Source organism: Populus alba, chromosome 18, assembly GCF_005239225.2.
Source record: "Populus alba chromosome 18, ASM523922v2, whole genome shotgun sequence".
NCBI lineage: Eukaryota > Viridiplantae > Streptophyta > Magnoliopsida > Malpighiales > Salicaceae > Populus > Populus alba.
In genome coordinates this window covers 1,597,819-1,614,771 of record NC_133301.1, presented here as the reverse complement: position 1 = coordinate 1,614,771, position 16,953 = coordinate 1,597,819, and the positions used below count along the sequence as shown (strand labels likewise).

Below are 16,953 nucleotides of genomic sequence, written 5' to 3'. Positions count from 1 at the left end.
TCCGTCGATGATTTTGTCCGTAAAGTAAAACAATTAACAGTGCAATTGGAAGATGAACAGTTCTGGAGCTCTCTGGAAAATACCGACGGAAAATTCCGTCAGTAATTCCATTTGTAATTGACATGATGAACAGTGTTCACAGTTTACCAACGGATTTACCGACGTAATTACCGAAGGATTAATTCCGTCGGTAATTCCGTTGGTAAAAAATGACACGTCGTCATTTTTTTTTGCTTTGTTTTAATTTTTTTTCCCCACGGTAATTCCCTCGGTATTTTCGTTTGTATTTATTAATTTTCTAGTAGTGCTTGCCCTAAGTCGACCATAAAATTAGATTTTAAAACTATGATATTAATTATTTTTATTCTTAAGCTTACTCGAGTCAATCTTACCTGTGACTTGGGCCTCAACAAGTGACCTGGGTTTTTCCCAAAATCGACCTTTGAGTTGAGTTTTAAAACTATAATAATTATTATTTTTATCATTTCATGTCTTAGTTAGATAATTTTGAAATTTAGAGTTTTTTTACAAGGATATTTCAAAATAATAAAATAATAAATATTGTTTCTAAAAACATATCACCTTTTATATCTCTTGTTTTAGAAGTATAGAAATTCACTTTAAAATTATCCCAAAAACATATTTATTTTTATGTTTTTGTCTCTTCAGTCAAACATGAATCCTACTCTTCATGATTCTGTTTTCATTGTTTATGTCCTTCTATCCTAAAATAGTAATCAAACGCTACCACCTTTCATCGGAATTGTTTTATAAAAAACTTTACTAACAATATCCTCATATATATAATATATATATATTAATTCAATTATTTTTTAATAAATATACCCCTGAGTTTAAGTATTATTTCATATAAAAGATGCATTTTCCCCTCCGGAAAGAAAAAAGTTGTTTATTATTCTATAATCATACTTTTTTACTTTCATCTTAATTTCAAATGTATTTTAGTGTATTTTATATCAATATCCTCATATTTAAATTCCTAATTCTGTCGTTATTTGTATAGTGTGTTTTTGAGAAAGATAAATGGAAAATTAAGTTAATGTGAAGGGGATCAAGCCGTTTTCCTTTGTTTGAATACTAAAAAAAGGGAAAAGAGGGAAAATAAATCTTTTGAATTTTATTTTCTACACCCATATTTTTTTTTCTTTTAAATTGGAATGAAAGAGAAGGAATTGAAAAAATTAACATAATTCTTCTCATTGTATCCTCTAAAAATTCTTTTCTTTTCTCTTAAACCAAAAAAAAAAGAGAGAAAAATCCCTTATTTCTCTCCGTTTAATTTCTCTTTTATTCTTTCGTATTTTTATATATTTTTTAATTACCATACAGACCGGTAATGCTTCTAGGCACAAATTTCCTCACCATGTAGATTAGAAAGGAAAGGAAAACAAATGATTAAAATAAAAAAAAAAAAAAAAAAAATAGAGAACCACAGTCCTTCGAAAACAGGGAAGGAGACTCGAGTCTTTGGCACTTGGTAGTGACCTCTTACACGTTATTGGACCCAAGGAAAAAAGAAAATAGGAGAACCAAAGTAAAGTAACCATAGTCTAGACTTACCTAAACAAGCTTATGTCATAGATCTTACGTTTGATTTTCTCACTCTAGTCCAAGGATTCATTTGATAAATACAAGCTCATGTATCTAGCTAGCTATTTTTTTCCAACACGTGGATTGATTTCAACAAATTCGCCCTTCGCTAGTCAGCACAATTTAAGACCAAATTATCAATCTTTTTCTATAATTTAATTTCTTAAGACAGAGCAGCCACCTACTTATGGTCATCCTTGCAGGCTGTGTGAACGAAACGTCGTCCAAACAAAAAATTCTAACCTCTATGCACGAGAGGTCAACATTCACTTATAAATAAGGGCTTACACGTCTCCTATTTGCTTTTTCTAATAACACTCCTGGCAACATTTTTCATCCATACTGTATAGTATTGAAGCTATCTTGATATTCTTAAGCTCACAAACCATGGATGTCTTTCCCTCTTGCAAAGAAAAGGTATGTTTTCTTCTAGTTGTGTGTGTGTGTGTGTGTGTGTGTGTGTGTGAATACTACTACTACTTCTTGGAGAAGAGTATAGAGGGGGGGGGAGGGGGGCAAAGAAAAACGTTAGCATATAATGAAATAAGGAGCAGGAAATAGATAAAAGTTCGTACATATTGATTTAGGGTTCTTGCTGAAAAATGAAGTTGATGTTTCTCAAGCAGTAGATGTTATCTTACTCAGGTGGAAGCTCTTCAATTCGAGTTGGAACACAGGCAGAAAGAGAATGAAAAACTTAGATTTATGCTTGAAGTTATGACCAGAAGATTCAGCATTCTTCAAGCAGAGATTCAAGAAACTGAAGAACATCAGCAAAAGGCAGCAAGCAACTTAACGGAGGGAGATCAAGCTTGTCATGAAATCCTTGACTCGAACAAGAGAGCAAGATTTGAAGTTCCCATAACCAAGGCATCGAGAATCTTGGTGAGAAGTCACTCCAATGACAAGAGCCTGGTAAGTTCCTCTAGTCATCAGTTTGATATATACATGATTTGTACATGAAGTTTTTGAGTTGAAGATTCCAAGATCTTACATATGATAATAAAAAGCTCTTTCACAAATGTGAATTTAGATTGTGAAAGATGGATATCAATGGAGAAAGTATGGCCAGAAGGTTACTAAGGACAACCCATCACCTCGAGCTTACTTCAGGTGTTCCATGGCTCCTAATTGCCCCGTCAAGAAGAAGGTACGTCTGCTCGAGTTTTCTTCTGAAAACCAGTCAAAAAAAACATCTGTAAATAGTATCCTGAGGTTTATCTCGAGAGAGAGCTTTCAAAGGGCAACTTCAAGGTTCATGTGTGCAATCAAAAACAGTACTGAGCATGTGATAACACCTGTCTTCTTTGATTTATGCTTGGTTTTCAGGTCCAGAGATGTGTAGACGATGATTCAGTTCTTGTTGCAACTTACGATGGAGAACACAACCACGAACCCAATGGCTCACATGGACAATATTTATGTTCTCCAAATAGCTCATCATCAAAAAATTCCATAACTAATCATGTCCTCAAGTGTCCAATCGAAATTCCTCCTCTTCAACCATCTATAGCTCTTGATCTTACTCTTTCAAGTCCCAGTATTAATCAACAGAAGGAAAAACCTTCTAAAAGATCCATGGAAGACTGCGACAAGATTAATAATAACCACAGCAAGAACTACATTGAAGAATATGTGGCATCTTTAACTAAAGATCCTAACTTCTCTGTAGCTTTAGCTGCGGCTGTTGCAAGTTCAATGAGTGACCTGTCTGCGTCAAGAATGCTGTGAAATAATTATTGTCTTATTTATGAAAAGTTTATGATCTTTCTCTCTTGGCTACGTTTGTATTTGCTTGTGTTCTTACGCTCCCGATATATATATATATAAAAAAATGAATATAACAAAAAAATTCAAAAAATTATAAAAAATTATTTAGTATTGTTATTAAATTTAATTGAGTAGATGAATTTTAAAAATGTTTTTATTTACTGCTTGAGAGAATTTGGCCATGAAGTGAACTAGTTAATTTGATTAATAAAAAGACAGCTTGAGTATTAAAAAAAATATATAAAAAAAATTGATAAGAAAAATAATAAAATTGATTTGCAAAAATCATGCTCGACTCTCTTATGTAACTCAGGTTTAAAATTAAAATAAAAGCATAATTCATATAACTTGACCGGTTCAAGTGCAATCGAGTTGACTAAAAAAAAAATTTTAAAGATGGAATTGATCGGAAATAATGAAATTAGCATAAGAAGTAAATTTTTTAATCAACCATTTACCTAATAAATATTTAAAATGAAACTATATAAAAATTATTTCATTAAACTACTTAATTTTTCTAAAAATAACAATGATGATTATTATAAAAAAAAAAAAAAAAAAAAAACCTTGCTTGGATGTTTATATGAATGTTTAGGAATGTGGTTAGTCATAATTTTTTAAAATTTTTAAATTTTTAAAAAATTTTATTTTTTATGTTTTGATATAGTTTTTATTTATTGATGTTAAAAATAAACTTTAAAAAAATAAAAAATATATTTTTTAATAAAATATATTTTGATAACAACAACAAATACGCAATCAATCAAGTCGTCATCGGTGAAACTCCACTATCAAAGGCCACAAAAATTCTGACATAACATCAGAGTCAAAATCTAATCCCCATAAAAATTTGACAGCCTCGTATAAAAAATTAATTTAAATCATCTGAGAAATTTCACCATCATATTCAATTATTTAAATGAGAATTTGTGGCTGGATTCTTTTTCCCATTCAGCTATAATAAATATTGCTATAGTTTTATATTCATATGATATCAAACCCTATTCTACATATTAAACATCTTTAAAAAGTATAATTATGGCTAATTTTTAAAGTATTTTTTATTTAAAAATATATTTAAATAATAATTTTTTTATTTTTTAAAAATTATTTTTAACATCAACTCATCAAAATAATATAAAAATATCAAAAAATATTAATTTAAAATTAAAAAAAATAATTTTTTTTAAAAAAGACTTTTAAAAACAAAAATAAACAGGCCTAAGATATTATATAATCCACATAACTCTAAACTTAAATCCTTGTTATATAAAGACTTTATGTTAAATAATAAAAACATTTTATGGATTAAAATATATTCTCTATAAATATGTGCTTAGATTATTATTATTATTTTTTTTTTTTAAAAAAAAAGATGATCCTGCATGCGCTCTTGTGCTAAGAAATAACTAACAATAGAAATTTATGAAGATTTAGGATTTAAGCTTAAAAATTCTTTAAAACTTGTAATGGTTTCAACTTCAATATAAATCTTCATAGTCTAGCAAATTTCGTCAGCAAAAAGTCTTCAGCTTTCAGTCCAAATCTGCAGACCGCGACGCTCTCATGATCATGTTTTCCCGACGAATATTTTGCAGTAGGAGATTCTTTATTTTATAGTGTATTAGGGGTTTTTTTTTCAAAGATACATGAGTGTTCTTGAGTCAGGGGCTCGACTCTCTCTACATACATGATCATTCAAATGTTTTTTTAGTATAGGAGATCAAGTGACAATGTATTAAAAAAATACATAAAACATCAAGCAAAACAAGAATATTTCTAGCTCTTATATCTCAGAGACAACTCAAAGGAGCTTCATGGGATATTTTTATCCAGGTACTGCTGGTAGCCTGCTGCCCAGTTCTTGTAAAGACATGGCCATGGCTCTGTTCTTGGGGATTTTCTCAAGGCAACAAAGATGACACACCAATATTTGATCCTGTCTTTATACATTTGTGTCTTTAGAAATTTATTTATTTATTTATTTTGCTATTAGTAACTCTATGCCTGGTTGTTGACAATGGCTTCAGACAACTATCCCATCCAATTGGAAACTACATTGTCTTCTTCATTTCTTTGAGAAATGAGGCTCTTGATGAATCGTGGTATTCAACAATGACTACATATAGACATTTACATCACTATACATCAAAATGTACATGACAAACAACACTCCTACCATCTAGCTACCGATATGAATTATGGAAAACCGAACTATAACCGATCTTGACAACAAGATTCTAGTGTCTTGCACTTTGTCTTCAAAGATTGCCAACATCTGTGCTCCAAAAGCAAAGCAACTTTGTAAACAATGGTGCAGATGAAGTATAAGGATAACACTGAAACAGCAACGGAAGTGAAGAACCCTGAAACACACAAGCATGTAAGAAAGGGTTGCCACAAAAAACTGAGTATCCGTCCCTGCCATGTACACCTGCATTTAAGTGCTTAATTCTTGCTGCAATGTATAACACTTCTCTGGATTTGAATTCTAGTTTTGCCCTTTTAGTGAGTGCCTCAGCTTGCTTGTAACGGGCCTTCAACCACGGTGGGCAATGGTGTTGTCTGCAAGAGAACAGGTCCTGATTGGACTGGCAGAATATGGTGTACACGGCACTTGATCATTTGAAGATCCCACTTTTGATAGGTGTCTGTACCAAGTTTTCAGACAGCTTTCTCGGAGAAGCCATCATGGACTTCTCATTTTGAGCATCCTTTTCTGCTTTTTTCTTTTCCAATTCAAGTTGTTTTTTGTTTTCATCATGTGCTCGGATGAACATCCTCACAAAATTGAGCAGAGTGGACACAACTATAGAACAAAGATAGAAAGTGAGAGGTCCCCAAGTATACAAATGACATTCAAGAGCCAATGATAATATTTAAGCATCGTGTAAATATCATAACCATACACACAGAAAACATGGATATGCACATGTATACATATGCAAAAACTGTATAGTGAAGAGTGTGTGTTAATTTAGTAATTATTGAATACAGCATTACTAATGATGGGCTGAAAATTAAAATATTGCAGCCTAACTGACACCATTCAGATTCCTAGAATAAGAGCGAGCTGCAGAAATTGGAATCTATGTGGTATATCCATTTTAACAAAATATACTGGAAAATACCTTGCTCAAATGGGCAACGTGCCGGATCTTCCCCAAAATAAAAAGCCAGTGCATCTGCATTTCTACCCTAAAACATTCAAATTCGGAAAACAAAAATCACTGGCAGTGAGTGTTCAAGTTGAAGCACAGCATTTTTGTTCAAAGTCAGCTGGTCAAAACAAAAGTTCATGTACATACCACGGAGGAATAAAGGGAAGCCAAAGACCTCACTTCACTTTCAGCAAAGGCCAGAAAAACCTTGAGATTCTGAACATTTCCAAGGGACAAGAAAAAAAAGATATTAATGAGTACAATGTGCCAAGGTAAAGGATATTCAGTGTGCATGTGTGCCTGCATGCATGCCAATGGTGAGTAATTCCATTTACTGCAGGCAATTCCAGCAACAAATCCTAAGAAACCTTTATCCACAGTGAAGAGAGTAGCTGAAAAGGACTTGCCTTGCAAAAACTTTCTGAGACCAAACCATCATTCTCTGAAGCAGTCAATTCCTGCATAACTTTTTCAAGCCCTTTACTAACAGCTTGCATTTCCTCTGCCAAATATTTCAATTGTATCTGCACAAAATACAACATATAGCTTAGCAAGCAAACAATGTAATGGAAACTGAAATTGCCAACAAAAAACACATACACAAAAAGGAGGAGGAGGATTACTTTTGTTGCAGCCTCCAAATTCACAAGATCCTTCGAAAAATCTAGCAGTTCTGGAAGCTTTTCAGCCAGTACCTAAAATTCATATAAAAAGATTCAACACCAAACCCAAATAAATATTTTTGTCCGGAGTTTTATTTTCCATTTATTTGGTATCCTCTAATGTTTAATGAGCACAAAATATAGGAAAGTTCTGCAAAAATGTTAACAATTGCAAATATATTTCTCAACCAAAAAGAAGAGGAAAGGAAAAACAGATTCACACTCTCTGAGGATTAGATTTCAAGATTCAGCATCACTATATGCATTTAAGCTAGCTCAACAATACAGGTTTCTAGGAGCATTTGTTTTGCATAAAATATTTTATGGATGGAAAATATTTTACATGTAAAATGCTTTGCGTAAAACATTTTATAAGAAAAATATTTTATGATGTTTGGTAAGTAATGATGTGAAAAGTATGGTAGTGGTAGAATTATGTTGATGTGTTTTGATAATGAAGTGATGGTAGTGGTGGTGGGGTGGTGGGGGCAACAATGAAGGTGGTGGTGGTGGTGAGATGATGGTCGAGGTAATGGTGGTTGAAATTATTGGATATATTGTGATTGTTTGTAAAATATTTTATAGAAATTCATGCGTTGAAAATAATTTTCAATAAATAAACTAAGTTTAAAGATTGACTATAAAATATTGTAAGTTGATTGATTTTCCTATTAAATATTTTACAAAAAACAAACGCAGAAAAATCAGAAAAACATTTTCTTGAAAAATATTTTACGCTATACAAATGCCCTCTGGGTATAAGCATCAATTGTCATCTTATCAATTTAGAAGAAAAAATTATTCAATTATATTTCAGAGTATTCAGTCTTTCAGTCATTAGAACCTTGCTGCCACTTAAAATGTAAATCCAAAGATACAGCAAGACAAACTTTTCATTTATTAACCATCCTAAATACAGAAGCTTTTCTGATCTGTTTTGTCCGAGTGACTTGACTTAATTCAGCTTTAGGAGTATGATGTGGGCCCACAATATATTTTTTATGTTGCTTAGGAAAAATATGGGGTTTAATTTTAGTATTTTAGTGTCTTCATGTTTTAAACTGCAATTCAATTTAGAAGGAAATATTGTACCTTACAAAGATAATGCATGAGAGTCATCTTGCTGTTTCGGGCTCGTGTATCAGTGAGTTTGAGGAGACTATCCAATCGAAATCCAACAGCAGAACCTAGTGCAATGAAATTATAAATTTTCTGAAAGAACAAATCCAGATAATGCAAGCACATCGAGAGGATATGAGAGAAACACAAGAATATGACAGGCATAGGGATTAGCTCCCAAAATCCTGAAATTAATCTCATCAAATAAGATCTTCAATGTCAGATTAAAACCTTCTGCATATTAACAAGGGCTACTTGTTTGATTGACGATACTTGTACAGTGCATGGCCAACCATATGATCTTGCAAGTCCAATTTCAAGTATAACATTTCAATCTCAATGTAATTACAAAATCACATTCTTCAGGGTGTAAGGTATAGTTATCTATCTTGGTATTTCTTTAGCTCTAATCACTTTCTGGATGATAGTGTCCTGGATCAACTAGCTTATTAAGTATGAACACGCTAGAGCATAAAAGGGATTTATAGTAAAAGCTTGGCATTTTGCAATGAAAAAGTTACAGTATCCTACAGTACATGTTAGGATCTAAAAGACTTGAGATTATACAGGAGGAGGTTATTCGGCATCTTATTTAAAACAAAATATTAGGTTTCTAATAAGTAAAAAACATAAAAACCAGACATAAAGAGAGTCATCAGTAGTTATGGTTTAGCAAAAACAAATCCTCTAGATTAGAGTAGTGGCTGTCTCTAACAAGCTATTTGTTAGACTTTTCTACTATGGGCACAAACTAATGTGCAATACTGATATGTCTGATTCATATTCTCTAGGGTGGTTGTTACCACAGGATACTAACCGATGAAATTGCAACTCATTAACTTACCCCTTGCAGTACCATGGTTGAGAGCATTACCAAGGGAAAGAATAGTCTGCATGATCCTTTTCAACTTTGCTGAGCTCCTGATCTGATAAAATACATGATTGGAAATGCTCTAAGAGATGAAAATCTTCAGAGAACTAGCACTGCTGGAAAAAAATGAAGTACAAAGATCTGACTTGCCTCTTCAGAAGCTGAATTTATAACATTCAAATTGCCTCTGAGATCAGAAACCTGAAATAGGTCCAAGACAAGAGCTGAATATTTGCAAACAATGGTTTTTCTGTAGCACTGATCCCTATGCTTCTATGCTCCAGTCACATTGAACCCTATGGTTCAGAAAAGGAAAATTGGGTCATAAGATTTGATTTTTTGGACATAGATTATCCCTCCTTCCAATTCCGTTACCAAATTCCATTGAAGTTAATAATCAGCAGTCAAATTTGGTCAACGATGACCAAAATCTCCAGCAATCAGTGGATGTCATGTGCCCTTAAGCAAATAAATATTAACAGAAATTTCCGAAAAAAATTGGAGGGAGGGACTTTGACCCGGGTCCAAAATTTCAATGATCCAATTGCCCTTTCAAAACCACAGGGTCCAGTACGACTGAATCATTGAACCACAGGGACCTCTATTGCCAAAAAAAACTACAAATAACAACGAAAGAGGTTGCCCTCTAACCTGGGATTGGAATTGTATCTTAAATGAAAAAACTCTTAGCTTTGACTCTGCACGTGGCACTTTCATCATTTCCAAGAAAAACTATTGTGAAAAATGCAGGAGTTAAATTAGAATACAAGACCAATATATGTCTGGAGTGGATATTCTCAAACCACATTGCAGAACATTTCATGATTTGTTTCCAAGGATATGCAACAAAAATAGGAAGCCAAAAGTTCATGAATGTCAAAAAGTATTATCCAGTGCCAGCTGGTTGATTAATGGATTGAAAGGAGTAAAGAGCAAGGGGAGTAGCATATAAGCCAACTTTTTTGCATTTCATTTGTAACAAGGGCATGAAGTATAAAAAGCTAGAAATACAATAATGTGAACGAGAAAGTTAATGTGAAAAATCAATACTTCACTCACCTGTTCACATTTTCCCAATTTCTCTTTATCTCCATTATAACCCTGAATGTGAGAAATTCTGATTATTAACTCAATGAACATGGGGATTGCTTTTGCTAATCAATGTTTTAAATTATGAACAAATAGAAAAATAATTAATTAGTGGTGACAGTTTAAAGCTCTTGTGTGAAGTAGTGAAGGATTTATGGGCATAAAAAACTAAATAAGCAGCACATGTATTTTTAATACCTTGAGTAATTCCATCTCCTCTTTTGTTGGACAAAACTTAATAAGGCTATCAACCTGATCAATATCCAATGCTGTATCATCCAAAGCAAGAACTGAACTCTGTAAGACAGTTAGAGAAGCAAGGACATAAGAGAACCGACCAAAATCATTTAAGCAGTTAAAACTCTGAAATGAATGCAGCACGCATAGCAAACTTCAGCAGAAAAAGTTGTCTTCGTTCATTTACATTAAAAGGACTGGTTATCAGGGTTAACATGTTTTCTCAAATTCAAAACCAATTACACATCATCATTTAGTAGATTCCAGGTGAACTAATTACAACAGCATGAAGGCTGGTATATGTGGAACTTCCTAAGGAATCACATAGGAATGCTAGGTAGATCGAATAACAAGAAAACCTAAGTTATCAATCACCATAATGAAAGCACTATGACAAACATTCATGTGTTCCTGGATAGCTACAGAAGCTTTGAACACAAAATAATTATAAAAATCTTCTCAGCTTTGAAATTGCAGCCGATAGTCTAAATACGGTATTGTTTTAAGAAAAATTTAGCTCAAACAACCACAAAAAGGTTCAGCTTACCATCAGGTCTGGCAGAGGAATTTTAACCTTTGAAAGCATGATCTCACAATTATATGCCCGTCTAAGTTCAATCTGCAGAACCAGTAAATACCTCATGAAGAAACGAATTTAAATGAGATGGCTTGCTATTTATTCACTGCTATCCAGAATAAAGTATACACAGCAAAAATGCATGATCAAGCACTGAATGTGTGAGTTTGCAATAAAAACAGTTCCAGTAATTGCAAAACAAACCAAAGAAGAGTGTTTTTGCAACCAAATGAATTGTTCTGGTGAAAAGTTTTGTATTAATCTCTTTCTTTAAAACACTATTAAACAGATAACTGTGGACTATTAACACCAATTGAGCATTTGATAAAGTTTTGGAAAACCGATTATCCTAACCTACTCTGAAGATGATCAAAATCAATCAACTGGAGAAACCCAATCCTAATCCTACATGGCTGCACTAGAATCGCAACCCACTTAGAGCTGACTTCCTTTATAAGGAATCTATAATTATATACAAGTATTAGCGAAACTAAACACAATGGCGCTGTGGATGCTTGTTAGTCAAAAATAAGCAAAGCTAAGATGGGTAGCTGGTTGGGACATATCTTGCCCTGTGTAGTGAATTTAAAACATGGCATTAATAAATGTAAGTTATGCAATCAATAGAATTAATCATAGGCCCCACTCCATGATAGCACAATGATTACCAGCTGGATTTTATCAGATTTATGTCCCAAGGTGCGTCGATTTGATTTCCCTGCTGTGCTCCCACAATCATAATTTGGAGCAGCTGCTGAGAAAAGAGTCTCAAGTTCTGACATGTCAAACTCAGGAGCCCTAGTACAGACAAATTGGATAAGGTTTAATAAGTGGCAACATAGAGATACTAGTGGAAAAAAAATTAAGAGACGGCAATAAAACAAAAGGATGCATACTTGGAAGCTTCATCAGCTTTTTGTGCCTCAGCCCACAAACTTCCTGACATGGCCCTAGTTAATTTTAACCAATGATAAGGCTTCAGGTTGGCTTTTCTGGGTTGATTTTTTGCATTTATACGTAACATGCCTTGCCCCTTTGCACTAAATGGAGCACCAGAGGGTGGTCTAGGAACTGAAGGCACATTTCCATTACTAACTCCAGCATGAGATGGTGAGGACACACTGCTAGTTCTTGACAATCCTTTATTCAAAGGGGCAGGAGGAGGTGGCACAGGAGGAATATGTGCAGCATTATTAAATGAAGAAGTTTTAGCAACAGAACTAGTAGGAGGGGGGGTGGCGGCACTGAAGGAGCATTAGCAGGGCCCGGGGCAGATCCAGAATGTAGAGGAGGTGAGGAGACACTGCTAGTTCTTGACAACCCTTTAGTCAGAGGATCAGGAGGTGGCACAGGAGGAATATGTGCGGCATTATTAAATGAAGAAGCTTTTGCAACAGAACTAGGACGGGGTGGTGGTGGTGGTGGCACTGAAGGAGCATTTGTAGGGCCCAGGGCAGATCCAGGATGTAGAGGAGGACGAGGAGGTGGCGGTGGTGGTGGTGGTCCAGGCACAACAGCCAAGTTCTTCCCAGACTCTGCAGTAACTGAGCTGGCAACCTTTGAAGCCATTCCAGAAGGTAGAGGAGGGGGAGCTGAATACGAGTTCCTGTTAGTGGAAGATGGAGGTGCTGCTGTAAAAGGAGGCAGATGAGGGGGAGGGGGAGGGGGAGTTGGGAATGATTTCTTGGTGGAAGGAGATGGGGATGCCTTTGAAAAAGAAGGGGGTGGAGGAGGAGCTGGGGGAGCTGAAGATGAACTCTTGATAACAGGAGAAGAAGAAGCAGAAAAAGAAGAGAGAAGAGAAGGAAACAATGGTGAGTGGATACTGCCTGATGTTGGTTGAGGATGTTGATTAAGTAGAGAATCTGTTCCTCTGGATTGAAGAGGAATATGACAATCACCGGAAAAAAAAATTGTAGTTTTGGGAGCTTCAATTGATGATTGCAATGGGTTAAGAGGGCATGGTGGTGTCCCCGGAGCAGCCACATGGTTGAGTTGTGCAGGTTTGGGTGGATCTGTGACGGAAGAAGAAATTGAAATAGGTTGAGGAATAGCTGGAGGAATATGACATGTTGGAGAAGGCTTTTCTGTTGTTTTAGGAGCTTCAAATGAAGATTGCAATGGTGTAGGAAGTGGTGGTGTCCTTGGAGCAGGCACATTATTGAGTGGTGGAGGTTTAAGCACACCTGTGACTGGAGATGATATAGCTGAGGAAGGCAGAGATAATGTCACTGGACGCACGACTTCTTCGCCTTTAGATACAGCATGATCATGCAACAAAGCTGTAATTCCAAGGGCAGAGGGTGCACTGTGGTATCTTGACATCGACACAGGTAAGCCCTGTAAGTTATTGCCATAGGAAACTGGAGAACAGAGTGATCTCTGGGGTACTCGCTGTGATATGATCTTAGATTGAGCTGGCCATTGGAGAGCAACCTGGAGCTCTTGTGGCTCAACCTTCTTTTGAGTTGAAATTGCATCTGAAGATGGCTTAATAGAGGGGGTAGATTGGCAAGCAACCTTCAGTTCTTGGGGTTCTACCTTCTCCCTAGCTGAATTTGCATCAGGAGATAATTTAATAGAGGGAAAAGATTGGAGGGCAACCTTTAGTTCTTGGGGTTCAGCCTCCTCTCTTACTGAATTTGTATCTGAAAATGGTTTGAAAGAGCGAGTAGATTGTTTCACCAGGGTAATGGAAGTGGGACTTGGAGTCTTGTTTTCTGATTCATTTAGTTTCGGTTTCTCTTGAACTCTGACAAAGCTTGATTCCATCAATACACTTCCTCCTTCTGCCCTCTGGGGAGAGCTGTCCAAATTTTCTTGGGGTTCTATGATATGATGGTGCATATTTTGTGCTACATCAGTTTTTGTATCTGACCAGTCCATATTGCTGAAAATCTCGTGAACTCTGGGAAGCACTTCCACAGTTATGCCATCTTTCTCTTCTAAACCAGGCAAATCAATTGCACCAATAGGAGTACTAGAATCCATCTCTGAGAAAAGAACCTGCATCCAAACCCAGAACAATTAATCACCACTAGACATAGTAAATTTCTAGAAACGAAAGATAACTCAATACCTCTACTCTGAAGTCCTTGGAAAATTGATCCTTTGCATCCCATAAGGTGTCAATTTCATCACGATTAAGCATCAAGATATTTGAACTTATAAAGGAAGTATTAAACATGACCCGAAACATCATCTGTTCCCTCTCATGATCACTGTCCAAGTTAATACACTCCATGACAACATCACCTTGGATATGACAATTAATGTCGATTTTAACCAGTTCACAATCTGCCTGCCAAAATAAAAGAAGAAGTTGAAAGCATGCACAGCAAACTTTACATCAACAAATATAACACGGGTGTTAATGGTAACAACTCTTTGCTAAAAACCATCATAATTAGAAAAACACGGAATAGCATTGCCAACAGAAAAGGTCAGTCAGGTGGGGGTGGAATATACAGACCCCACTTTTACAAAGAAATTCAGCTGTATCATTACTGCTTCTAAAAGTAAGGCGGATCCTGGAAAAGCATCTAATTTAAGTAATGTAGAACAGCATAAACAATGATAAGAAGATTGCTCTCTGATCTGGAAAAAAATACAAAATAACTTTTCAAATCAAAATTTATAAGAAGGTGTCCAAATTGAAGAAACTTGAGCTACCTGCTTGTAATGCTGGACAAATCTGCTCCTTTTTGGTGTTGAGAACAGAACTTTAGGAGTCCTATCAACAACCATATAAGGGTCTTGTCCATATATCCTAAATATTGGCCGGCAACCCCCCTCTGTATCCATACAGGGAATGACTCTAAGAATAATGCAATCCAATGTAAGTGCTCTATCCAGTGGAGGCCATTGTGTTCCTATGTTCCTCCTTGATACATACTGTAAGTACCTCAATTGCGAAGGTAGTGGATTAATAGGGGACATCAGTTGTAAAAGCTCTCGAGGCCCTTGCTTGTAAATCATGTCTAAGGTTCTCTGCTCACCAGTGAACTGCTTCCCGTATAGCAATAATGCAGCTAGCATGAAAGCCAGAACTGGCCACCCCCCTCGTTCGCAATGCATCAAGACCACATTTTGTTGCCCAAGTGACAGCCAGCTTTCGCTAGACCGCAAGGAATGATGAATCATCTCCATTGAGAGCAAGGGGAAACTTTCATAGTGCCGAGGATAGTCCATCACAGTCATGTCAAATTCAGACAATACGCTACCAATCTGACTTTGATTTTCACCTTCTTGGAAATTAAACACCATAAATGAAGCATCAGGCAAATGGTTACAAAGCTTACCCACTATGCCTCGTATGTACACTTTATATTCTTCCTCTTCAAAAGTATCCATACTATAGCAGCAATCAAAGACTGAAACCAAAGAACACGAACCATTATTAATATTTACAAACATAAAAACTCCACGCACCATTATCCACGGTACTATTTCCAAAGATAAGAGACTGTAAAACCAAATACCCATCAACATCCATGCAAGCGATGGAAAAACACCTCAGACATCAATGATAAATAGATGAGATTCAAAACAAAAGAAAACCAACAATCTTGAACTCTAAAGTGAGCAAACTGTTTCTATTTACATAACATGATATCTGCATAATCCAGAATAGTATTTTAAAAGATATAAACTTTAAAACCAGTTACCTATCAGCATCAATACAATTAGTTTCAAAGAGTTGAAAATCAAATGACAAATACAACAAAATCGAAAAAAAAAATGAATCTTCTTTAAACCTCAAGTTAAAGATAGAGACAGGGAAACCAATTATCCACAATCCCAGTGCAGGTAATTCAAAAAACTAACAATCAGTACAAACAAAGCATTTACATTGCCAGAAATAACATCACAAAAGAAAGAGACTTTCAGGACCAATTACCTACCAACGTCAATGCAAGAAATTCAAAACACAAAAGAACCAAAACCCATCAGTCTTTAACCATAAAGTTTGCAAATTAATTCAAACTTAAAGCATACCGTAAACCCTTTCAGAGATCTCCAACAGTCCATCAGGTGGTTTTCTATAGAAGAACTTTCTAAACAAAGCCATTTCTTTTATTCTTTTCCCTCTGAAGTTCCAACAGAATCAATTACCTACAAAATTGAACCCACATTGCACCAAGAACAAAACATTCCTCAAATAAGCTCAAGAAACCCCAATAAATGATTGCACAACACAGAGTAGTGTCTGTTGAGGAACCAGAGAAAGCATGAGTTTTGCTGGGATTTTAAGAAACCCCTTTTGTGGGTAACTGTTATTTTTGTCTTCCTATTCACACTTTGTCTCTCACTGCCTTCGTGTCTGAGAAAGAATGAAACTTTGCTTTCAATCAACAGACTTTGATAGTTAGAGAGAGTATTCTCTCTCTTTTTCCAAATAAAAAAATAAGAGAAAGACAGAGACAGAGATTTAGCATTGGTGGAGGCGGTTGATGTTGACAATGATGTTGTTAAGGAACAAAGCTGAGGATCCTAGGATCTGAAGCTTGTTTCTGTGTGAGTGTGTTTGCCTTCTAGGTTTTGTTTACCGTCTGTATGCTGTTTGTGTTATTGCATGATGTTTGTTGTTGATAATGATGTGTGTGTCCATGTAATGCTTTTGCTTCTTCTCTCTTCTTTCTCAGGCTTGCATGTGTCCAAAAAGAAAAAGATTAGACGTTAGATTTTTGTACTGAAATTCCTTGAGAGCACGTGTTTTGCCATGAGTGCAAAGACATGCCAAGGAAATTCTGATTAATTTAAAGTAAAGTAATTAAGTTTTGAATAATTTAATGGGGGTTTGCTTAGCATTTATAATTAGGAAACAGTTTGATTTTAGTGAGATCAACTAAGTCC

At 35.2% G+C, this 16,953-nt stretch overlaps 2 protein-coding genes across 2 annotated transcripts; one reads left to right on the top strand and one right to left on the bottom strand.

Annotated features, from left to right (window-relative positions):
* The first annotated feature begins 1,827 nt into the window (after positions 1-1,827).
* Positions 1,828-3,387, top strand: LOC118051120 (probable WRKY transcription factor 40). The gene is made up of 4 exons (XM_035061673.2): positions 1,828-2,028; positions 2,257-2,526; positions 2,645-2,761; positions 2,941-3,387. Exons 1-4 carry the CDS (start codon positions 1,999-2,001, stop codon positions 3,340-3,342), a joined length of 819 nt encoding a protein of 272 aa, XP_034917564.1. The 5' UTR covers positions 1,828-1,998; the 3' UTR covers positions 3,343-3,387.
* A 1,954-nt stretch (positions 3,388-5,341) lies between these two features.
* LOC118051121 (formin-like protein 18) lies at positions 5,342-16,738 on the bottom strand. The gene is given in 18 exon segments (XM_035061674.2): positions 5,342-6,190; positions 6,513-6,579; positions 6,690-6,758; positions 6,950-7,066; positions 7,166-7,237; positions 8,297-8,391; positions 9,168-9,249; positions 9,345-9,395; positions 9,846-9,926; positions 10,254-10,295; positions 10,482-10,580; positions 11,068-11,139; positions 11,766-11,895; positions 11,994-12,250; positions 12,253-14,103; positions 14,177-14,398; positions 14,770-15,470; positions 16,096-16,738. Coding segments are annotated over 18 exon segments (4,269 nt in total). The 5' UTR covers positions 16,169-16,738; the 3' UTR covers positions 5,342-6,002.
* Between the last annotated feature and the right edge of the window lie 215 nt (positions 16,739-16,953).

What these genes read in the sequence shown, in the direction of transcription:
- LOC118051120 (XM_035061673.2), top strand. Translation starts at nt 1,999, where the DNA reads ATGGATGTCTTTCCCTCTTGCAAAGAAAAG. An exon ending in TTCCCTCTTGCAAAGAAAAG is followed by an intron (nt 2,029 to 2,256) that starts GTATGTTTTCTT and finishes TATCTTACTCAG; the next exon opens with GTGGAAGCTCTTCAATTCGA. An exon ending in ATTGCCCCGTCAAGAAGAAG is followed by an intron (nt 2,762 to 2,940) that starts GTACGTCTGCTC and finishes CTTGGTTTTCAG; the next exon opens with GTCCAGAGATGTGTAGACGA.